General features: G+C 54.6%; 7 protein-coding genes across 7 annotated transcripts; 5 read left to right on the top strand and 2 right to left on the bottom strand.

The window, feature by feature from the left end:
- Window positions 1-597: 597 nt before the first annotated feature.
- GGS23DRAFT_601766 (DUF1000-domain-containing protein) lies at window positions 598-1793 on the top strand (the record flags this gene model as incomplete). Its single annotated transcript, XM_051519237.1, has 3 exons — window positions 598-676; window positions 801-1378; window positions 1443-1793. 3 exons carry the CDS (start codon window positions 598-600, stop codon window positions 1791-1793), a joined length of 1008 nt encoding a protein of 335 aa, XP_051366949.1.
- A 3567-nt stretch (window positions 1794-5360) lies between these two features.
- GGS23DRAFT_524168 (uncharacterized protein) lies at window positions 5361-6037 on the top strand. Its single transcript, XM_051514679.1, has one exon. The coding sequence runs from the start codon at window positions 5489-5491 to the stop codon at window positions 5987-5989; it is 501 nt and encodes a 166-aa protein (XP_051366948.1). The 5' UTR covers window positions 5361-5488; the 3' UTR covers window positions 5990-6037.
- A 477-nt stretch (window positions 6038-6514) lies between these two features.
- Window positions 6515-8020, top strand: GGS23DRAFT_524226 (uncharacterized protein). The gene has a single exon (XM_051514680.1). It carries the CDS (start codon window positions 6787-6789, stop codon window positions 7735-7737), a length of 951 nt encoding a protein of 316 aa, XP_051366947.1. The 5' UTR covers window positions 6515-6786; the 3' UTR covers window positions 7738-8020.
- A 613-nt stretch (window positions 8021-8633) lies between these two features.
- On the bottom strand, window positions 8634-9993 carry GGS23DRAFT_601764 (uncharacterized protein; the record flags this gene model as incomplete). The annotated part of the gene is made up of 2 exons (XM_051519236.1): window positions 8634-9709; window positions 9777-9993. 2 exons carry the CDS (start codon window positions 9991-9993, stop codon window positions 8634-8636), a joined length of 1293 nt encoding a protein of 430 aa, XP_051366946.1.
- A 946-nt stretch (window positions 9994-10939) lies between these two features.
- GGS23DRAFT_524352 (SNF2 family domain-containing protein) lies at window positions 10940-16622 on the bottom strand. The gene is made up of 2 exons (XM_051514681.1): window positions 16528-16622; window positions 10940-16352 (listed from the first exon to the last, which is right to left on the bottom strand). Exon 2 carries the CDS (start codon window positions 16273-16275, stop codon window positions 10972-10974), a length of 5304 nt encoding a protein of 1767 aa, XP_051366945.1. The 5' UTR covers window positions 16276-16352; window positions 16528-16622; the 3' UTR covers window positions 10940-10971.
- A 326-nt stretch (window positions 16623-16948) lies between these two features.
- On the top strand, window positions 16949-18013 carry GGS23DRAFT_591234 (uncharacterized protein). Its single transcript, XM_051517736.1, has 3 exons — window positions 16949-17406; window positions 17477-17788; window positions 17843-18013. The coding sequence occupies exons 1-3, from the start codon at window positions 17230-17232 to the stop codon at window positions 17870-17872; spliced, it is 519 nt and encodes a 172-aa protein (XP_051366944.1). The 5' UTR covers window positions 16949-17229; the 3' UTR covers window positions 17873-18013.
- Window positions 18014-18674: 661 nt separating this feature from the next.
- Window positions 18675-21490, top strand: GGS23DRAFT_591221 (uncharacterized protein). The gene is made up of 5 exons (XM_051517735.1): window positions 18675-19364; window positions 19423-19478; window positions 19530-19733; window positions 19790-21091; window positions 21162-21490. Exons 1-5 carry the CDS (start codon window positions 19204-19206, stop codon window positions 21173-21175), a joined length of 1737 nt encoding a protein of 578 aa, XP_051366943.1. The 5' UTR covers window positions 18675-19203; the 3' UTR covers window positions 21176-21490.
- The last annotated feature ends 1190 nt before the right edge of the window (window positions 21491-22680 follow it).

Genomic DNA, 22680 nt, shown 5'->3' with positions numbered 1-22680 from the left:
ATTTCGGACTATGGCGTAGGTTTGATCTTAGTATATTAGATTGGCCCGGCTCCTAAGGTGCCGTTGGTAAGTTAATCAACCATAGGCCGCCGTTTGATTAGGTAAGGTTGATGCCTCAGGATCCAAAGGTACCTATGTACCTAGGTATAGTTGTGCGTTTTGGGCTTCCTCTCGTGGCCTCGCTGCCTTAATGGTAAGGCACGCAAGACGAGTTGAAAGGTAAACCTAGTTGATCAATTGAAGGTGTAAAAACTAAACTGCTAAAAGGGCTTAAATACAGCGTTTTACGAACAGTTAGCTGTTGCGTGTTTTTCTTCAATTCCACCAATCACAGGCCTCCATTATGGATGCCTGAGGATCCACATAGTGTATGACGATGTCCGCATGTATCCGGTTTATTGCATAATTAGGGACCACCTGTTTCCTATAGCTCCTCCTCCTCCTCGGACCCCCACCATTACTGACTACCTACCTACTTTTACCTACCTCCCTACCTTACCCGCCAACTCATTCCCATCGACTTCGCGGCCCATAAACGCTCTCCCCCTTCAAACAAGAGCCGCCTCTCACCCTGAGCACCATCGCTCTCCAGGAAAGATGGGAAAGCCGATCGAAATCCACTCCGCTGATCAGTTCAGTAACCTGCTGAAAAGCTCGCGCATCGTAGTCGCAGACTGTGAGTGCCCTCGCTTCCCCTTGTCTCCCCCGCCACCCGTCGTCATGTCGACACGGCATCCGTGACAGGACAGGCATCGTAGCTAAGGCTGACATATCCGATCGCGGAACCTGCGGACGTGTAGTTTACGCAAATTGGTGCGGACCGTGCAAGCAGATCGCCCCTCTGTACGAGCAGCTTGCGAACTCTCTATCGCGCCCCGGCCTTGCTACATTCGTCAAAGTCAACGTTGACGCCGAGGGGGCCAAGCCGGTCGCGTCCGAATACGCGGTCACGGCTCTTCCTACGTTCATCACCTTCCGGGACGGCAAGGTCGAGGAAAAGATTAAAGGAGCCAATCCTGCGCAGCTGCGATCCGTCATCGAGAAGCTAGTCAGCGACATCGAGAACGCCGGCCAAGGAGGCAGTAGCGGCGGCGGCGGCGACGGTGGTAATTCGGGAGGCATCGCCTGGAGGGGAGCTGACTTACCCCGGGGTTACGTCGACGTCTCGGACAGCATCGACGTGCGCGGGTTGGAACTGTTGAATGTCGACGACAGCTACTTTTCCGTCCGTACTCTCTTCAACAAGGCGAAGCCTTCGGCGCTGAGCAAGGGCAAGGGCAGCTCGGGCGATGAGAAAGACTGGGTAGAGAGCGACACGGACGAGCAATTGCTACTCTTCACCCCCTTCAACTCGGCTATCAAGCTCCATACGATACAGGTATGCCGCCTTGGGCCCTCCTGGACCGGTCACTTCAGACCCAACTAACGCCCGAGCTCGCCAGATTACCTCTCTGCCACCTACCGACGAGGATGACGACGACATACCGATGAGGCCAAAGACAATCAAGCTTTTCACGAACCGACCGCACAACCTAGGTTTCGACGAGGCAGGGGACATCGATGCGACGCAGACTATCGAGATTGGCGAAGACGACTGGAACGCGAACGGCACCGCTAACCTAGGGCTACGATTTGTCCGGTTCCAGAATGTTACGACGCTCGTGATCTTTGTCGTAGACGGCGACGGCGACGGCGAGAAGGTGCGATTGGACCGCATACGATTCATTGGCGAGTCTGGCGAGAAGCGGGAAATGGGCAAGCTGGAGAAGATCGGGGACGAGCCGGGCGAATGATCGTCCCCATACCCGAAGGGCAAGCGTGGATGAAGGCACGAGTGGCAAACGGCGGCTGTGGCCGCGGGCAGTGTGATTGTGACGAGCAAACTGCTGCGTCGTCACGTTTCGAATGCACCCCCTTCTGCATCGCGTTTCTACACATAGGTATAGACGGCAAGAGAGGGCACCTATTTGTCCTGCGGGTGTGGTCCGTCGCACTTCTCGGGCTTACAGGACTCCTAGAACAATTACTGCTAGATACGCACGCACGTCCGTGTACCTTGCGTTTCTCTCAGGTCTCTCTCTCGGACCTCTCTAGACTCCTCTGTCCCACGACGATTGGGAGGGGGGAAGGGTGGAGGGACATTGCGGATTATATTAAGCTGCAGTGACTATAAATATATATATATATATGCGTTAGGTGGGTTGTATGTATAGATAGCTAGCTGGCGTAACCGGCCACCGAGGCGACGGGTCAACCTCACCGCAATTCTTGGCCGGGCCGCATATCCTCTACGTCGTTGCTAGCTAGCCAGCGAAGTTGCAGAGCATGCCACCGGAGGGTGTTCCGCTGCTAATTTTAGAAGATGCGTCCAGAGCGCGCCAACCTACATCCCCGGGGAACACCAGCGTTGCATCATGGCCCAAGCACGCAAGTCTCCCTGAGGCCATAAATATCGGCTCGAGCTAGGAGCAGCCTGGGTTGGACCAAGTTGAAGAGGGTGGTGTGTGTCAGGGAGAGGAGGCGACGCGGACGGGATAGTCGGTATGTCCGGCATCCTCTCCGCGGCTCGAAGAAGCACCAGAGGCACCCCAGTATCGAACCGACGCGGAGGGGGAGGTCGCCGGCTTGCAATTATAATTGTTCTGTGGCATGACTGACGCTACGTGAACATCCATGGGGAGTATTTCCACTGAAGGAAGAGAAGGATCCGAGCAACACGGGAAATGTTTCTTGTCATGCCAGCCGCACGAGGAGAAGAAGAAGGGAAAAAGAGGTAAGAAAACTCGACCCACGCGACTTTTGGTTTTGATTAATTTTTTTTTCCTTCCCCCGTCGGTTCGCTAGCGCTGAGGCCAGCCGCCGGCCCCCAGGTCTCGACCGTCGACAGCTGACCGTACTCAGCTTCGTTACCGGGAAATCGATTAATAGAATAGGGCAGGGCTTAGTAGGAACGCCCTCTCGGCGCTCGGTACTCGGTGGAACGGCTCGTTGGTTAAGCCCTAACCTACCCTGACCCGGATCAGCACACAAGATTATCAATATATCTACTCATAAGTACCTGCTAGAAGTACCCAAGCAGGCATTCCCTCGTCACCATCAATCAATATATATATCCATACTGTCGCAGGCACTCTGGAAGCGCCGACGGAGGATGGATCGAGGGATGCGCAGGTTGGCGGGAGGAGGAAATGCCTACCTACCCCATGAGCCGACATACACAAATATAATACGCAGACAGATGTCGTATATACGATGAGCCTTGGACGCAGCAGGCAAGGGGGCATTAGGTTAATCCTCTCCGCGGTCTTCTCTCCGTTGGCCACGGCCTCGGAGCGCCTCACGGCCAGGGCGGGCGCCCAGCCAAAGCCCCGAGAGGCGGCCCTACTGCGTACCTAGTCACCCACCTGGGGTTAGTGGGATACTGCCACGTTGGGCCCCCGTCCCCTACCTCCTCTTCATCCTCCTCGTCGCCCACGTCTCCGGCAGCAGGTGCCTGTGTTATACGTACTCTCGTCGATCCATCCATCTACATGGGTAGTCACGCACATCGAATGTGAGATAGGTAGGTTGCCTAGCCAAGGCAAGTAAACGTCCACGTCTGACGCAGGGATTTCCTATATTGCACGCGTCCGAAGGAACACTTGGACGGTGGAAAGTAGGTAACTAACACTACTAGGTAGGGTAGGTAATGCCGCCGCCTCTTCCCATCCTCCTTTCCAGACATCGCTTCCCCTTTTCGCTGCAAGTCGTCAACGATCCTTCGACCGACCCAACCGGGTTGCGCAGCCGACGCCAGCGCCGGGGGCGGGACGATGGGGGGCGTTCGCCAATATATATATGTATATGCTATGCAATCAATACCTGTTTTTCGTTTTATTATCAAGGCAGGCAGGTATACACGTACAGGTCGGTACGGACTGGGCTGCTCGACCTGGGAAGAAACGCGCGCTCGGCCACTGGGAACGTCCCCCGTTCTTATCCTCTCCTTGGTCACCCCGCCTCCGGCCCAAAGGCGCATTTGCCCCCCCCCCCCGTCGGTTGTCTGTCTCGGTAGCGCAGGGAGAGCCAACTCGGCAGAACGAGCGGTGCTCTTTTGGGGGTTGTTTTTATTTAATAGGTATTGTGTATGCGTAGGTGATATATATATAGGTAGGTACTTATACACGTATACTTGTGTATATTATATATTATATCGTATATTATATAGGTAGAGGTATCGAGTATATGTGCGTGTTACTCGTCGTGCATATTGACAATAAATAGGCGCATGCGTCGCAATCCATATTTTTTTTTTCTTCTCTCCGTCCTCTCCGTGGCCGCCGCCCTGACCTTGCCCTCGGGTGTGCGTTTAGATGCGTGTCTCGTCGTCAATAATATCGAGAACCCAAGAATTTGGACCCAGGCTTGCTTGTAATGCGACGTCACGCGGTAACAGCCAGCAGCAGGGATTGCCAGCCTACCAAAGCCAGCTACGGGGACGCCTTCCCCCCCCCCTTTCTTTCCTCCCTCGTAGGTAGTCAACTCTCTTGTCTGCAACATACTACCCACCTCCTCTACTCATATATGCTTGCCTCCCCCCACTTGCCCTACCTTGGGGCTATGTACCTTGGGTATATATGTCTAGGTACCTAAGGTAGGTAGCGAACCGCCAATGCTACCTGTCCAGGTACATACATGGCCCCACCTCTTCTCTCCCCCCTCCCCTCTTTCTCGTGCCTACCTCTGCCGGGATGCCCGCGATCTGGGAGGAAGGAAGTGCCTGATCCGCCGAGGTACCTGACAAGTAGGTACCACCAGTGCCTACCTATGAGTAGAGGTACCTGCTATCTACCTATCTGGACGTACTCGTACTATCGAACTTGCACATGCACGAAGGAAGGAAGGCGGTAGTAGCCAGCTAGGTCGAGGGCAGGACCAGGCAGGGGGGGCAACACCCCGGAGGTGGTGATGGTTCAAAACGTCGCAAGTAATGCTCATGCAGCATGACATGACCTGGCCATTCAACATGCAACTCTCGCTTGTTCCAATTATAGACTCCCGGCTCGCCAATTCGCCTGCCCTCGACCGCGCGCGCCGCCTGTGGTTCTCGTCTTCTTGCACGCTCTCTCTCTCTCTCTAGGTATCTCTCTCTACCTATCTCTGTTCCGCCCAGACTCTCTCTCTCTCTTCTCTCTCCCTCTCTCCCTCTCTCTCCACGTTCCTCTCTCTCTCTCTTATTAGCCCCGGGCTCCATTCCGTTTCATAGGATTTCCAGCCATCCCGCCCCCCCTTCTCCCCTCCCTCCCTTTTCTTCAGCTTCCTCTTTCAGCTGCCATCTCGCTACGTAGCGAATATCTGCCTGCCTGCCTTGCCTGCTTTTGCCTGCCTGTCCACATACCATGTCCGACCTGGTATGTCGACCCTGTCTCTCTCTATCTCCTCTCTCCTCTCTTCTCTCTCTTGTCTGCTCCCTTGTCCTGTCCCTCTCCTCTCCTCCTAGCCCCCTCTTATGCCTCTTTCTGGAAGGTTTCCGCCGCTCACACCTCCTCCAGGGTTGCGAGTTGCCGGGTCGTCGCCCTGCCTCTCTCTTGTCACGAGCCGTTACGTACCCGCTTTAGAGAGACATGGCGATGAATTCTTGTGTGTGTATGTGTGCGTGTGCGTGCGTGTGCGTGTGCGTGCGTGTGTGTGTGTGTGTGTGTGTGTCTGTGTGTGTGTGTTCGTGACCCCCCCTCTCTCCCCCCATATACCCGTCCCCATACCCATCCCCAGCATTATACCAGAAACCGACGGCTCGCAAAAACCACTACTACTTCTTATCCTCCTCCCTCTCTGCCAGCTAGTTCGTATCTCTCCCTCCCCCCCTTCTCTCTCTCCCTCCTCCCCATCTCAGACACTTCCACGTGCCCGGGACTCCATACGGCCCGGTGTCTCTCCCTCCCATATATCCTCTCTACCTACGCATGTTTCTCCGTCTAAGCACGTACGAACGTACGCTACTTCGCCGTAGCATTATTAGTTCAGTCGATATCACACATAAGTAGAGACACATCTGACATCATCTCTCATCGTTCAATCCTTCTCGATTTCCCTTGTGATCCTACCTCTACCTGCCTCTACCTGCCTCTACTTGCCTCCTTGCCTCCCTGCCTACTTTTCGATACCCCCCCCCCCTTTTTCCCTTCTTCCCTTTTTTTCTTTCCACCCCAGCTCGCTTATCTTCCATCATCTTCTTATATTGCCGTAAATCCGCATTCTGCATTATACACTAAGCAGGAACCCTGGCGAGAAGTGGGGAGGAGGGGGGTCCGCGTGGGAAGAGAGGCGTAGTGATCGAGGCCGTAGCTCTCATCCCTTGGTCTTGCCGTCTCACATTGATAATTTACTAATTAACAGCTTACCACTGTGGCCTAAAATCGCCCGCCACCTCCTATTAGGGACTCGCGGGATACTACTTAGGACGTCCGAGCCCGGTACTTATATTGGCCGAAGGATCCTCGCCCAGCGAAGCGGAGGCGTCAGGAGTCACAGCTGGTCGATTAGCTAGGTTGGGGCGGCTGAGGTTCCTCTTTCGAGGCTGTCACTAAAAAATCTCGTGTTGGTTCCTTATTAAGGAGCCACTTGCTGCTAACCCGGGGCCCAATACCTACTGTCTCGTAATATCGACTTATCGGTGGCGCCCCGCGATCCGAGATCGACTTATAAAGGACGGTCGACGGGCACCCGATCGGAATCTAGACGTCGACTGTTGACGTACCAAGACCCTCCGGAGACACTTGCGACAGCATCCGGGCATACACGGTCACGATGGCGTCCCAACCCGACAGTTTCCCGCAATTCTCCAAATTGCCCCTGGAACTGCGGGACATGATATGGGAATATGCCCTCCCCGAGCCTAGGGTCTTCGAGGTACTCGATTCGCCGTGCTCGGCCCAGCCGCAGAATACGCCTTCGGCTCGCCTCATGTTCGCCGACGTCCGGAACGAGCCCCCGCCGTCTATAGCGCGGGTGAGCCGCGACGCTCGGCAAGCCGTGCTGCGCCGCTACAAGCCCATCGTCTTTTCCGGCACGGTGAAGCACCTGGACCTGTGTCGAGACATTATCCTACTCGATTCGTACCTGCAGGTGAAGAGGCTTCTCAAGGTGATGCGCCTGCTCAGCCAGATCGAGTCCATCCGCCGGAGCGTTACCAAGATAGCCCTCGGCACGTCGTGGGGCCTCCACACCGGATTGCACCTGCGGCTGTTCCACCGCTCTGTCCAGACGGGGCGTAACATGGCCAAGTTCCTCGAGTACGTCAGCAAATTCCGCCAACTGGAGACCGTCATCCTCGTCGTGTACCAGCGCTCGGCCTTCAACCTCCGGCTCCGGTGTCCAGACCAGCAGCTCCTACCCTGGCCCCACTACGACCTGTGCGAACCGTATCACTTCAACTTCAACGTCAACTTCAACTTGGAGAATTACTGGCTGCGCCGACCCTACCAGAGCAGGCTCGTGCGGTACGACCCCGAGGAAGGCGGCGACAAGGCGACGCAGAGGCCGCCGTCCCAGACGCTCCCAAGGCATTCGAAACAGTGTGCACACGATCCGCAACCGCGCAGCTACCAAGTGCACGACCTGAAAGGCACGTTCGAGGGCTGGCTGAGGAAATTTACCGAAGCTAAAGCGTCAGGGAAGACATCGTACAAGGTCCCAAGCCTCGAGACGGCCACCCTGACGTGGATATACACGGGGGTGAAAAATGGGAACCTCTACTGAAAGGGGCGAGACTGCGGCAAGGCGTATCGGATGAGCGTCGAGACCTCTCTCTTGCCTCTGCGAAGCTCGCCTTGCGATCTCAGCCCGGTGCTGCGTGAGCGCGCGGCAGTATCTGCGCGTTTCCGACATGGGAAGGGGGAATACAGATCCCCCAATGACAGTTTTTGGGATGTGTCCCACTCCGTCGGTTCTCTAGGCAGGCAACCTTCCTCCGAGTAGAGCCCTCTACCGCTAACGATATGTATCTTATCGAGGCGGCCAGGAATGGTCTGGGAACTGCGTGTGTGCATGGGTAGTGCTAAACGCAGCATGTACGGCATAGATGTTGTATATAATAGGTACCTACATAGCGTCCAACTGCGGAGAATTGGCTCGGCGACAACTGGTGAAGGCACTGCGTAAAAGTGTTGCAGACGGTAGTGTACCGTGGTCCCCTCGGGTGCTATTTGATGGGATGACGATGATGTGGTTGTTCTTATCCTTGTCTGCTCTCCCCTGGCTCGTCGTCGTCGTTGATTTCCCCCGAACACGCCCTTATTAATCAACTACAAGTACGCGGTATCAGCATGTGCTACGTGAAATACCAGTGCCCAGTCTATTGTTACACTATTTACACCGCGGAATCCGGGAGAGGTTTTTACATGTTGAGATGTAAACGTAGACGCACGCACCTAGGTATAACGGGGCAGCCTTCCTCTCCCACCTCTCTCCCCTCCTCCTCTCCCTTTTCCTTTTTCCTTTCCCCCTTCTTTCCCTCCCGTCCTCGCTCTATATCCCCCCCCATACTTTCTCCTCTTCTCGAGAAGGCGGTCGCTGTGATATCCGACGTAAACGCTTTACCTATCGCTAAGGCACACACGTCTATATGACGCGCGTCGCGGGCGGAGAGAGCGTCGTCAGCCCTCCCAGACGTAGTCCTGCGGGACCGACCCGGCGGCGATGTGCGGGCGCAGGGCGGCGCCGTAGTCGCCGGCGTTGGGGGTGCGCAGCAGGGTGTGGATATGAAACTTGGCGGGCTGCTCGTTAGCGAGGAAGACGCCGGAGTGGTGGTCGAACTCGGCCACGACCACGGGGCTCTGCAGGCGGTAGTAGAAGGGGTCGGCGTCGCCGCAGCCGCCGATCCAGCAGAAGTACGTCTCGCCGAAGTGCGCCTCGCAGTCGGCCAGCCGCAGCGCCCGCGCCCGTTCCGGCAGGTACAGCAGGTACTGCCGCAGGATCCGGCGCACCAGGTCCTGCTGCGCGGCCGCGAGCGACCCCACGACGACGCCCTCGTACGGCACCACCCGGTTGTCGCGGTACGCGCCGCAGAGGTGCCGCTGGTCGTCGTGGTTCCACCGGCCGCGGGGCATCGCCGGGTCCTTCATCTCGCGGTACACGAGCGCGCGGGCCCTCTGCTCGTCGGTCAGGCTCTGCATCAGCTGCAGGCCCCAGCGCTCCTCCTCGTGCAGGATGCGGGTGCCGCGGTGCGGCCCGGCGTCGATCAGGTTCGGCTCGGCGCCGGTGAACCAGGGGCTGACGACGATCTGGGCGCGGTAGAGGAAGACGCTGAGGCACAGGTGGTGGCCGTAGAAGCTCCAGCCCCAGGGCGCCTCCTCGCTGGGCTCGCCGAACAGGACGAAGTTGTAGCTGTGCTCGTTCATGACGGCCGGCGCGTTGACGAGCTCGCCGAGGAAGCCGTTGATGCGCATCGCCGCGAGCGCCTTCTCGTAGCCCTCGGGCGACAGCGTCGCTGCGAGCAGCGCGAGCACCGCGTCGCGCAGCGCGCCCGGCACCGCGTCGAGCCGGATGCCCTTGTCGCTCAGCAGGAACTCGGGGTTCGACCACGAGCGCCACTCGGGCGAGTCCACGTGCAGCAGCGTGCGCGCGGCCTGCGCCGGGCTCAGCTGGGACACGACGGCGCGCGCCGCGCGGGTGATGGCGCCGATGGGCACGCCTTCGTCGCGCAGGCCGAAGAGGCCTGGCCGTACGACACCTGCTCGCCCCACCGAACGTTAGAGAGCGAGAGAGAGAGAAAAAAGAAAGAGCGAGAAAACCCCTACCGTCGTTCGTCACGCCCTTGAACGGCTCCTGGAACAGCTTCCTCCAGTGCACATACAGGCCGTACAGCCACGGAGGCCGGTGGTGCTCCAGCAGCTCGCGCGCGTGGCCCTGGACGTCGTTCGCGGCGATGGTACGAAAGCGCGGCGTGTCCAGGTCCGGCAGGTACTGCCGAAAGCCGCTCTGGGGCTGCTGCGCGTCCGTGTCCGGGGACGTCATGATGGCTCCCTGGTTCTGGCTTGCTAGCCGCGTCGTCACCTGACCTGGCAGCGGATCCTGGCCGAAACTCCTGCGTCTTGGTCGGCTTGCTGGCGTCTCCCGCGGTTGTCCTGTGCCGGGCGGGTTCGTGGTGGGTTCGTCGGCGCTCGCTCGCTCGGCCCTGCGCGTCCAGTCCCAGATCTCGTGGCGGAGAGACAAGAAGAAGGGAGGGGAGGGGGAGAGAGGTTCGTGTGGAAAATGCCTACAGCTCAGGGCCGCGCGAGGGCTGGCATCGGAACTGCCCGATGCCGCCGGTTGCTCAGCAATCGAACGGTTCGTCTTGTCGACCTCCCACTAGTGCATCTGCCGCGGGGAAATCCTCTCGGCTCTTCCACATCGGCGCAGCGTAGCGGCATCGTCACCCCTCACACCCTTCTCACCCTTCACCACCCTACGTATGTCCCCTCTTCTTAGCACGCCTACGAATACTGGCCAGACAGCAGGCCTCCCGCCGACGAGGCTGCTAGCCTCGAGGTCGGTGCCGTGTGCCTTGTTCATGCTGGTTGGTAGGAGTGGCGAAGCCCCGGCGGGCTGCCGCCTCGTCTCTCGTTCAATTGTCTTCTAGTACATACCGAATGTGGCCGACACGCATTCCAAGACTTCTTCTATTCTACCCCCTTTTGTTCCTTGGTTGGGTTTCGTCGCAGCCCCTCGTACTCCCACTTGCACGCCGTGCCGAGCCCATGCAAAAATATCCTGTTCGTACAACGCCCTTCCCCCTTCCCCTTCGCCTCGGCTCTTCCGTCCGTAGGCCCAGGGATGCCGATATATGCAATGCACGCCGTCCGTCTGCCCATCGCCCGCCCTTTTGCTACCGCCTTCACATCTCTCGCCAACGCCAACCTTGCCCGCCCCCCGATACATCCGTCTCGTAATGTACAGCTAGGTGGGCCAACCAAACCACACCGCCCGTCCCTTCAAAAGCCCCAGCAACCTGTTTCAACGCTTCCGCGTATCCTTGCCTTTCTTGCTCCTGCTCTTCTTCTTTTTGTCCCGGGGAAGCTCGAGTGCGGTCCCTTCGAGCTGCCTACCCATCGCAGCGAGCATGTAATCATCAATAGTATGCATTTCTTCGCCCCAAGCGTTGCTCTCCGCCTCCCCCGGTGCGCCGTCCGCGCTGGCCGGCCTCGGGTATGACTCCGCACCCAGCGCCATGGAACCGTCTCGCGTTGCAGGGGTGCCTTGCCTAGCGCTCGAAGCTCCCGACGCACTCGCTGTTGCTGGCTTTTCCGCGAAGTCGGCCTCGTCTTCCTGTATTTCCCTCTCCGCGATGTGGGCGGCGTCGACGTCTTCCCGGTCCTCAGCCTGCTCTAGCACCCGACCGACGGTACGCTGATCGCTGCTCTCCACACCGCCGAGGACGCGATCCATCGCGTCCCCAACGACGTCAGATTCGTCTGGCGTGCTGCCAATGACGTCCCGCACAGAGAGCTTGTTGAAGTAGTCGGTAGTGAAGCCGCCCTCCTGGATCACGATGTCGTCCAACATCTGCTTCTGGCTCGCCTTGCGCAGGATGTTCGCTTCAATGGTATGCTCGCTTACTAGCCTGTAGATATGGACGTCTCTGGTCTGACCGATGCGATGACAACGATCTTGACATTGCTTATCCATGGCGGGATTCCAATCCTGATCGTAGAAGATGACGGTGTCAGCACCCGTCAAATTAATACCGAGGCCGCCGGAGCGCGTAGATAGGATGAAGCAGAGTATCCGACTGTCGTGATTGAAGCGGTCTGTCAAGATCTGCCGCTGCTCCACTTTCGTGGCGCCGTCGAGACGCAAATACTTGTGTCCGTGGATATTAAGGAACTGTTCGAGAATGTCGAGCACCTTCGTCATTTGTGTGAAGATCAGGGCGCGATGGCCGCCGGACTGTAGCTTGCGCAACAGTCGGTCGAGAGCCTGGAGCTTTCCGCAATCGTACTGGAGAAGCCGCTTATCGGGGAACTGGATGCTGAGTCTCATCCTTGCTTCGTGCCACGGGTCGGGCCGGGCCTCTTCCTGCACAAACGGTCCGCGTCGTACGGGAGCTACCAACCGGAGGTTCACGTCGTTGAAAACCTCGACGCCTTTAGAACCCAGAACGAATCGGTCGAGATCTCGAGTCACCACGGCCGGCGTAACACAGGCAAACTTAGAGATGGTGGTCCTCATCGACGCAGCGCGCTGGTCGAGCGTAAGCACCATTGATCGCAGCACCGGGGACTCCTCTTCTAGCCAACCCATGATCTTTTGCGGGATCCTTGGGCGGGGTTTGCACGGCCGCTCGTCTATGCCGAGGGTTAAGAGGTCCCTGAGCTGCTTCCCATATACCGGACGCTGTTGCCGCCGGAGCGCGTTCAGGTAAACGCAGTGCTGCAACTCCTCAAAGCGACCCCATCGCGACACATTCTCTAAGCGCGCTAGATTGGATTCAATCGTCGTGGGGTCGTGATCGGCGCAGGCGGCTTGAGCGCGCGCCCTCTGCGCCTCCCGGAGATCTACGAGTGCGCGGTGAGAGCTAAGCTGAGAGATCCTCTCGCAGATCGTCTTCGATAAATCCTCGTGCTGAGTCGGCACCAGGTTGAGAAAGCTCATGTTTACGGTCCTCATGGGTTTCTCGGCCAACAACCTCTCCCGGACGAGATTCTCTGTCGCCTCGTAGTCTGCCAGAACCGATCTGCGCTGCCGAAAGGATGTCATAATGGGACGCTCCACAAAGAGGTCGGGATGGTTGCACACCTTGCGTAGCTGCATGAGACAATTGATGACCGAGATGTAATTCCCGGAAGAGAGTGCCTCCCTAGTGTCCGTTCGGGCCAGGAATCCGTCGTACAGCTCGCGCTGCCTCCGCGACAGGCGACAGAACTCGACGTGCTCGTACTTGGCCGGCATCTGCTTCTCTACCTCCGCCTTCAGTCGCCGCAGGAGATAGGGCCGAAGCACCTTGTGCAGCTTCGCGATGATGGCACGAGCCTCGTCGTCCATCTGCTCGCGGCCGCTCTCCAAGATCTGCGATTCGGGCTTGTGAAACCAGTCTTGAAATTCTGTAAGATCCGCAAAGCCGCCGACCCCGTTCTCGGACGGCATCAAAAAGAACAGGAGCGACCACAGCTCTGTGAGGTTGTTCTGCAGAGGCGTGCCGGTAAGCAAGAGCCGCGCTTGCGTATTGAACGTGAGTAATGTCTGCCAGCGTTTAGACTTGAAGTTCTTGATGTTATGGGCCTCGTCTAGGATCATGTAATGCCACTGTCGGCGCTTGAAGACCTGCTGGTCTTGCAAGACGATCTGATACGACGTGATGCAGACATTCCATATATCATCTGTCTTCCACCCCTGGCGTTTTCGTTTGCGCTCGTCAATGCTGCCGTAATACGATAAGACCTTGAACCCAGGGCACCACTTCTTGAACTCCATTTCCCAATTCAGCATCACACTGGTCGGGACGATCACCAGATGTGGGCCCCAGACCTCATGGTGACAGGCAAGGTGGGCCAACAAGGCGATCGTCTGGATGGTCTTTCCGAGGCCCATCTCATCCGCGAGAATGCCGTTGGTCTGGTTGCTGTACAGCCCAGCCAACCAATCCAAACCGTCATGTTGATACTCACGGAGCGTCCCTCGCAACAGGAACGGCACATCCGTCCTTGGCGCCTGGTACTGGGGCGAGGTGGATCTACTTCCACCGGATTTGATGACAGAAGCTGTGTCGATTTCTGAAGGCTTCGTATCAGACGTCCGTGGGGATTGGCTCCGATAACGACTAGGCGGGTTCGAGATCGCATCCGTATCTGGGGTGGCTAATGGCTGTTGATCTGACAGCGCAGCGGTGACATCGACACCAGACCTTTTCGAAACGGTCTGCTCAACTGCTTCGGTTGGCGCATTTTCCCGGACATTCCCCTTATCTCGTTCGACAACATCGATTGCGTCTGTTTCGACGACCTGGGCCTGGCGCGGTTCTGGTATCATGAAAGGAGCACCCGGATTGTTGGCTTCACGCGGGCTTTTCGATGGTCCAGCAGCCATGGCAAAAAAAGTCTCGGGGACGTCGCCCGATGTTTTGTCCTGGTCGAGCTGGGCGATCGAGGCATTTTCAGGACTTATTTGCCTCTTTCGTAGTAATGATAGAGGCTTTTCTCGATAGAATGCTTCGTCTGATGCATCCGTACACCTCGAGCTCCCGCTGCGGTTCGACTTGTCGGCGCAAATCGCTTCCTGAGACGGTGCCGTGCCTGGGGCATCCTCCATCGGTGCGTCCTGTTGGGGCACGTGCGGCCTGCTAGCAACAGCCTCCCGCCTCATCTCCTGCAGTTCAGATTTGCCGAAAAAGAGGCTTAGGAGTTCAGAAGGTTCCTCGTCGTCCGCAGAGGCCTCTTCAATGTCGGAGGTGCCACCATCTTCAACAGTGCCGGTCTCCTCATCGCTCGACCCCAAGTCATCGTCCATGTCGATCGACTCATCCGACGTTTCATCTTGGTCACCGACTAGCATCATTTTTTGATCATGATCGCTAACGGTGCCGGCATTAGAATCTTCAACGGGCAGGTCGGGAATGTTGGCATATTTTTCTCTCAGCTGGTCCTGCGTTAGGCCCTCATCGGAGATGGTAGACCTCAAGTCGTCTTCGTCGCCGGAAGAAGACATGTTGTCTTCGTCCTCATCTTTGTCAGTTTCCCCGCCCAAATTAGACTCTCCGTCGGAAGCCAGATCATCCTCCTCCTCATCAACCTCCTCATCCAATCTAGCAGCCCCACCGTCATCCTCGTCAGACATGGGTTCCGAATCGAAGTGTGCTCGGCGGGCCTGTAGCTTGAGTTCCGACATATTCACGGCCTCGTTTAGTGCAGCCTTGACTCGTTTTTGCTCAGCGGCCTCCCATTCTTCGAGACGGCGACGGTTGATTTCGGTCTTCACATTGTCCCAAATCCCACCCATGGCTTTGACAACGGTCTTGTATCGACTGGCCCATGCAGCTCGAGCCTCGGTCTCAATTTGCTCTGCTGTCTTGGGCTGACGACGTATCCATTCGTCCCGACACGCTTCAGCCAGTCGCTTTGCCGTAACCCTGTGCCGTTGTTGCTCTATGAGCATGAGCTTTCGAAAATAAGCCATCTGCTTGACGAGGTGATCCCTGTGCGCCCACTGCCGTGGAGGCTCTTCAGCAGGTTCCGGCGCATAGAGTGTGGACCGCCCTTCACTGAGTAGCCCGCCTGGTTCAGCTTCAGCTGCAATTCGCATGATAGTGACGGCATCCTTCTGAGCTGCTTCTTCGGTATACGGGTCTCCTTCATCTGCAAGGTCAAACCAACCACCATCCTTGACATCTACTGACGGAGCACGTCTAACAAAGTGGCGAAAATCAGACGCTATCTTAGGACGTGCGATGGACTGCCCAGGAAATACGTTGGCCTGGGCTGGGTGAACGGTAGGGATGGCGGGGGCCCTCAGCCGTAACCGTATCTTGGTTGGGCGCAGGTCGGGGTTTTCATCGGCAGGTTGGGTGGGTTCGAGAGGGGAAACATCAAGGCCATCCTGGGTGGCTCTGGAGCTGCGTTGTGTTCGCGCGGACCGTCTCGGGGGTGTTGTCTGAGCCAGGGGGGTGGGAGATTGCCTCCTGGTCCTCAGGGAAGGTCTTGAGTTACTACCCAGAGATTTTCTTGTATTCAGCTTGGCACTCGGTATCGGAGCTTTAGATGGTGTTCCCTTGCCTGCGGATGCCTGCCTTTGCGTCCCATTCACATGGCTATTAGCAACTATGCGCTTGTCCTTGGGGGGGCTGGGTGGCTGAAGGCTATGAAGAGCACCTCTAGTCATCCTCTTGTGGCCCTGCGGTTGCAGCTCCAAGGGGACAGCGTTGGTCCGGCCAGACCTGCGCTTGCCATTTTCATGAAACGTTGTAGGTCCATCAGGCTCTATCTTCTTCCATGGAGGCGACTCAGGCTTAGGCCGACGAGGGGCGTTATGAGGTGTTATATCACGGACCCGGCGTCGCTTAGTAGGCCTCCCGTCGGCATCTCCGTCCCTAATAGAGGTGTCCATAGACCTGTTGGCATCGTAGCTATCTGACCAAGGATTCGGGGGGGTCGATTGGGTTTCGGTAGGTGTCTCCGGTCTCTCTTGTAGGCTAGATGTGCCGCTCAGGGGAATGGAGAGGACATCGGTAACTAGAGGTAACCGGGATTTGTCAGTTGTTGCCGTTGGGCTGTTAGGGTTTGGAGTGTCGTGTGAAGGCGCAGACTCGGGCGACGCGGTGGCCGTCATAGCTGTCCAGGGGAGTTGGGAGAGGAGGAGGACGCAGGTTTCAACGGAATCGGCATTTGTGGGGTAAAAAAGTATGTCTGCAGATAGAGAATTAACAGGGGAATATCATATCAAGGCCTGGATGTGCACAGCCTGCTAGGGCAACAGTTGTGATGGAAATTGTGCCAGAATGACCCTTCATCAGCAGTTGGATGATGATCCGAAATTTTGGTCGGGTCTCCGCCTCGCCTTGGGAAGAGGATACTACCTCACCTACATCCCGCTACCTTAGGTACGGTACCTGGCACAGCAAAGGTCCCGCACACGTACGGAAAGGTACCTCCACCTCAGGTGAAGGTACACAGGTATCTACGTATCCGAAGTTAGCAGGAGTACATTGGTAGATACTAAAGGTTAAAAGGTCTCTCTCTTAAAAGACTTAGCTTAAATACTTAAGGTATAATATATATTATTAACATGATAAAGTAATAATAAAAATTCATTAAAATTTATTAAATAAAATATTATAGTAGTAAAATTTAATAAAGTTAAAAAATTATAATTCTTATCATATAATATTTTTAAAAAGTATATATTTAAGTAAAAAAATAGCAAAAGTAAGTAAATAGGTAGGTATTATATAAGAGAAGAAGATACATCTAGTCCTACTAAAAAAGTGCTATGAAACCAGTACCCTTATTGTAGTTACTAGGTACCTCCTATATAAAGTGAATGGATGACAGTGGTTTTAAGAGCTCTCAATACGACGGGGGTACGTAGATGGGGAGGAGTGTCTCAAATCCACATCGTCGCCTCTAACTTCCCTCCTCAGAACGGGTCCCGGATCGATCAATATATAGGGGAGACCCGACCCTTAAGAATTCCGGTATTTGTTGCCAGAAGACATTGCGCTAGCCTCCCAACTGATTGCGCAACCCCCCAGGTTACTTAAACGTAGCTAATTCCATCCCTCAGATGCATCCGTATCGAGTTGCGAGGGCTTCGGCCCTTCGATCAGCCTCGCGGGCCGCACGAAGACTCGCCGTGGTCCAGCAACGCACATTCCTTCCACCGTCCTTCGACAGCCGGGCCATATTCGACGAGAAGTTCCCAGATAGGAAAGTCCCAACCGATGCCGAAGATCCAGAAATGGTCAGTTACTGCTTCCCCCCACCCCCTCTCCTCCTCTCGACAAGCACATCAGGAATTGACGTGTGCGTAGAACGGCGGCTACATCAACCCTCCGTACATAAAACGGCAATTTCGCGATCCGTATGGGGACTGGTGGGACAAGCAAGACCGACGAAACTACGGCGAGCCTGTCCACGAGGATCATGATTGCCTCGGCATGTTCTCCGCGCACGAGTATACCTGGGTCTCTCCCGGCAAGGGCTTGCTCCAAATTGGAGCATTTGTCGCGACTTTCTTGGGGGTATGCTGGGTGGTTGGAAGATTGTATCTAGACATACCATCATATCCTCGAGAATTCGAGGGCGGTTTAGAGCGCGAATTGGGCGGCTCTAGCGCTGTACGGGTAAGTTGACAGCGGACCAACACGATTCTGCCTCGATATTGACCAAGCTTGCAGGCTAGGGCACCCGGCGATCCAGAGCCATAGCAGTCCAAAGACGCCGAGGAGGAATAACGAGATAGGACCCCGTACATAGGCTGAGACGGCGCTTAGCTCCAGACGTAATCTAAAAAATAAAAATAAAAATAAAAAGAGACAGCATCCCAAATTCTACAAGGCGAAGGGCCACCAAGCGCCATCGACTAATATGCCTCGCCCGGGTAGCCCAACCATCGTCATACGGCCGGCAGCTTGCAAACCTAACTGTGCACACGGGATCCTGCCTCTCGACGCATAGCACTGGGCTCTGCCATATCCGATGCCCACCATAGAAAAGTTGCCCAAGTAACCGCGCGTTCGACCGCAACAGCAGCAAGCCCGCTTACCTACCTGGCTAGGGACTACTTAGGAATGGGAAGGCAGCGTAAGTATTCTCAATAACCGTCTTGCTTCGCACGGTCGGACGCTTTTACAGACGGGGAGTGATGACTACCTGTTGTACCTGGCAGAGGTCGTTCCGGAGGTACACCAACTCCCTACACGATATGTACCTAGCAGGCGGGTGGGCAGGCAGACAGACAGCTTATCGTGGAGGGCCCAAGATGGTGCTCCTACTCCCAGTAGGTGTTTATATGGCTCTGATACCTACCTCCCTATCGGGTACCTATACCTTAGGTGCCTCCTGACTGAGCGGCCGCAGCGCTTCCCCCAGATCGTACCTGGGGCATGTGCGCCCGCCTGACTTACCTTACCTACATATTTCCTACGCACCCCCTCGCTAGCCTGTACGAGTGCAATACGTGTAGCAGCCGCAAAATGGAGGGAGGCGCCTCGAAACGCAGTGATATCTGCCTCATTTACGCCCCTGCCTTCGATCCTAGGGGCAGGGCAACCACATGGGGAGGGGCCTTCTGGCGTCGTAGGCGACTTGCCTAGGCAGTCGTCACATTCTGGGGCCGTCGGCTCGGGCTTTCGTGCCATTCTCTGCCTAGCCTCGAGATAGGAATCCGTCTCTTCGTTGGGTTGGGTAGATCTTGCAACTAGCACCGCTCGCACCCCCAGGCATTGCAGTTTGCAGGTCACATCTTACAGGTCGCCAACCCCCCTCCCGAGCTCACCACCTACTCTGGCCGTTCAGATCCCACGTCGCGATCAGCCTCACAAAGGATGCGGTTTGAGGATTGGGACGTGCTTCTCTTCCCCAGCGACTCCAAGATCCCGTTCAAGGAGTTCAAGACTAGTTGCCATGTAGTCCACGACGCTGGTGGGTTGGCTTCTCTCTCGCCACACTCCACCCGGGCCTGGGGACTGTTGCCGCGAAGCTAATCCGGGCTCTGGCAGAATTTGCGCTCTTACATGGGTCGCTCGGCTTGCCAACCATGACGTGCTTCATACCAGGGCTCCCCTCCGGCACGCCATTCAACATCTCTCTTCATTGCTGGAAGACGCCAGACGTCAGTAGGTTCACCAGAAACCACAGCAGACGGCCCGGATTGGTCAAGTTTGAGGCACGGGTCTTGGTCGATGGTTGTATAGCCGCGTGAGTCACCAGTCTGTCATGTCGTATTCAGGCCAGTTCCAATAAGAATATGTCCTAGGTCGTCCCTGCTTGACCCCGCTGGCCCCTGGCCCCAGTTGATCAGCCGCAGCTTTGGTGAGCAGTGTCGGTCACGTAAACGGACCTTTGAAAGTTGACGTCGATTAGAATTTACCAAAGCTGGTGATTTGGAGTACCTCAGGTTTCCTCCATTTCGCAGCGAAATACTCCAGCAGAGCTTCTGGAATCCCGCCGATGAGATCGGCCGAATCAAGATCGTCATCAGCGAGGGGATCTCGACAGAATCTTTGTCTATCCCTGTCGAGCGGGTTAAGAACGTCGTTGCGTTTTCCTTCCAGCATGCGCCGCTTGGTAAATAACCGCCTCCGTCTTCGCACATATACCCTACTAACAAGTATGCCTCGTAGACCTCCTCGAAAGTGCCGGTATTGCTTGGCCGAATCCCAAAATGTGGCGCCGTGGCCCACCCAACCCTATGATACCCGTCCCATCGCAGCATCATAAAGATGGGTATGAGGCGCACCTACACTCCCGGCGGCATCGCGTGAGCCAGGCTAGAGGCATGCTGCGTCAGTCCGGGTATGTCTCTAGCTGCCCTGGCGGGAAAGGGGTCGAGGTCAGTAGTGTGCTCCCACCCACGCCTAGTACCGCGGAAATTCCCCGCCACGGCAGAGTCAGCGCCGGGTCCGCAGGCACTTTAGGTACGCAAAAAGTAGACAGCTCTGCTTGGTTCGATTTCACGGGCGGTTCCGGGACGGGAGGTTATGGCCGAGTGACCAAGACCGGTAGGGACGAATACGACTTTTCCTCAAACCATAGGGCTGCCGGGACGAGCAAGACGCGGCGGGCCGGCGCCAGTATGCCCGGCTTTGGTTTTAGCTCCTTAAGGACCCCCAATGATGTATCTGATGCTCAGCTCGTGGGGTTTCCTGGGACTAATACCGGTGACGCGAGCACCAGCATCCACGACCCCAAGGTACTAGTTAACACGCCGACACCCAGTGGCGAACCCTGCTTTATCGATATTCGGGACGAGAGGAGCAGAACCAATACGCCCAAGAGTATATCGAGCACTACGGTTCAGCGAGATCAAGAAAACCGGGGCGTATCAAACGAAGCCAACGAACATACGACAAGAGGGGTATTAACTAACAAACTTCTCAGTTCTAATGACGGCAACTTGTCCCGGCCTTCTGCTTCTCTTGCTCACTCGTTATTAAACCAGCCACACTCAGCACCAGCACCAGCTACAGACGTTCTCCTGTCTGCCCACGAGATGGAGTTGCGTGAGGATGCCAGGGTTAATCGGGGGTATCCGAACGGGACTACGCTAGATGCCAACCACATTCAGGTCCGCGAGACGTCCCGGCCATTGCCCCACAACCTAGGCAGGGAGAACCCAAACGCCGACGCAAACGAGCCCCACGCCAACCAGCGCATCCTCTCTGGTGTGTTTTCGCACCGGTCAATGTCACCAGGAAACTCAAGCCCTAACCTCGACAGGAGCATGAGTATATATGCAGAGCCGGTGGTGGATTTCCACGCAGACAACGACGAAGATTCCAGTATCCATGCAATAAACGGGCCTGAAAGGGGTCCTGAGTATGCCCATCACTTCGCACCGGTAGACGAGAAGGCGATTGGTGATGGCGACGGGGCATTCGTTCAGAGCGCTGAAGTTTCAGCAGCGCTTGACAGCTTTACGGAGTCTATTTAGTCGAGACAAGTCAAATTCCGCTCTCAGCACTGCTTTCTAGCACCAGTGTACTAGTAACCTACTTGGTTTTTGGTGAGATCATTGAATAACTACTACACGAATATAGGGGCTATCCGAAGAAAGAGTAATGCAGCATCGCCGCAATCGATCGGCTTTGGAATTGTCGTATACCTAGATATTCTAAAGTTACAGCCGGAAAGCATGTCGTTACCATCTGCCAGCTAGCTGCTCCCTTGCCGGCTGGCTGGGGTGTTTAGCTAGGTAATTACAGAATCATAACTGGTGACTCCTAGCGATCTATTATTAGCGATATAGCGAGACATCGATTCATCCGCAGAGGAGTAGTAAGTTTAGACGGAAGCAGAAACGGTTATATAATACTAAGAATGCTACGAATTACAAAATAATTTAAAATACGTCTAAGCACTCTACGCTTTTTTAGGTTTTCGTACTAAAAACCTAAAACCTCTCCGAAGAAAGGCTAGAAGAAAGGGAGTAAGTAAGAATTAACGTTTAATTAAACTACGAAAAAGGGTTAATAGTCAACTATTAATTAAATAATAACTATTATAGGATATGCCTATTAAGAAGGAGCAGAGTATACGCGATGCTAGAGTCCTGGATAGCTTACTTGAAAGTATATTCTATCGGTAACTATAGTAAGTACAATGGTCTAGGATAAATAAAATTAATATTACTTTATTAACCTAGAGATAAGGAATCTAATATAGTTATCGTATCTTAGGTATATCTTTCGGTTATAGAAATATAGTAATCACTAACCCGAAGGTATAAAAGGTAAGGAGAGAAAAGGAGTTAAACGTAAAAGTTACTTATTCGGTTATAGCGGTACGATAAAGCGATTTAAACGCTTATAACTAAAATAAATATACAGATTAGAAAATAACGAATCTAATAATAAAAACGAATCTTTAATTAAGGTAAAAATAATAAAGTTAATAATCTAATTAAGTAATAGATTAAATAATAAGTATAATATAATCTGTATTTATAGGAGCTATGGTTATTTTATATAAATATAAAACTTATCGTAACGTATTACGTAACATATTAAAAAGATATATTCTATTATATCATTATAGCTTTCTTAATTTAATTATACCGTTAATTTTAATATTTCAGGCGTTTTTAACGAAGGCTTTAAGCGCCTTGAGGTTAAGATATCTTACTTTCTAGTATTAAAGTACCTCGGAATCTTCTCTCGGTTTAGTAGTATTTCTTAATCTTTTCTACCAGACGTTTCTTTTCGGGAAATAAGATATTACTACAATCAACGCTACGGTACGTAGGATATACTTCTTAATAATCTTACGACTCGTATTAATAATAAGGAAGCTCGTAGTATTAACTTCGATTATCTATCCGTCTTTAGCGGGAACGAACGACCTTTTTATTAATAGGTTACGATTATTAATAAGATAAATAACGCTATAATTATTAAAGACAGTATTTTCTGACAGTAAGTAACGGATTAAATCTATTATAAAATAGATCCTAATTCGAATAAATAGGTATATAAAGCGTAGGTCGATAATAATTACACTAATATTAACTAATTAA

The sequence above is a fragment of the Durotheca rogersii genome (assembly GCF_024521655.1).
Source record: "Durotheca rogersii strain YMJ 92031201 chromosome Unknown GGS23scaffold_82, whole genome shotgun sequence".
Taxonomy (NCBI): Eukaryota; Fungi; Ascomycota; class Sordariomycetes; order Xylariales; family Xylariaceae; genus Durotheca; species Durotheca rogersii.
The sequence above is the reverse complement of the archived record's forward strand: the minus strand, read 5'-3'. Positions and strand labels throughout refer to the sequence as shown.

Excerpts from the sequence above, each read along its gene's own strand:
- GGS23DRAFT_524168 (XM_051514679.1), top strand. The coding sequence starts at position 5,489 with ATGCCTCTTTCTGGAAGGTTTCCGCCGCTCACACCTCCTCCAGGGTTG.
- GGS23DRAFT_524226 (XM_051514680.1), top strand. The coding sequence starts at position 6,787 with ATGGCGTCCCAACCCGACAGTTTCCCGCAATTCTCCAAATTGCCCCTG.
- GGS23DRAFT_524352 (XM_051514681.1), bottom strand. The coding sequence starts at position 16,275 with ATGACGGCCACCGCGTCGCCCGAGTCTGCGCCTTCACACGACACTCCA.
- GGS23DRAFT_591234 (XM_051517736.1), top strand. The coding sequence starts at position 17,230 with ATGCATCCGTATCGAGTTGCGAGGGCTTCGGCCCTTCGATCAGCCTCG. Across the intron at positions 17,407-17,476 it reads ATGCCGAAGATCCAGAAATG|AACGGCGGCTACATCAACCC; the intron begins GTCAGTTACTGC and ends ACGTGTGCGTAG. Across the intron at positions 17,789-17,842 it reads GCGGCTCTAGCGCTGTACGG|GCTAGGGCACCCGGCGATCC; the intron begins GTAAGTTGACAG and ends CCAAGCTTGCAG.
- GGS23DRAFT_591221 (XM_051517735.1), top strand. The coding sequence starts at position 19,204 with ATGACGTGCTTCATACCAGGGCTCCCCTCCGGCACGCCATTCAACATC. Across the intron at positions 19,365-19,422 it reads GTCGATGGTTGTATAGCCGC|GTCGTCCCTGCTTGACCCCG; the intron begins GTGAGTCACCAG and ends AATATGTCCTAG. Across the intron at positions 19,479-19,529 it reads GTTGATCAGCCGCAGCTTTG|AATTTACCAAAGCTGGTGAT; the intron begins GTGAGCAGTGTC and ends GACGTCGATTAG.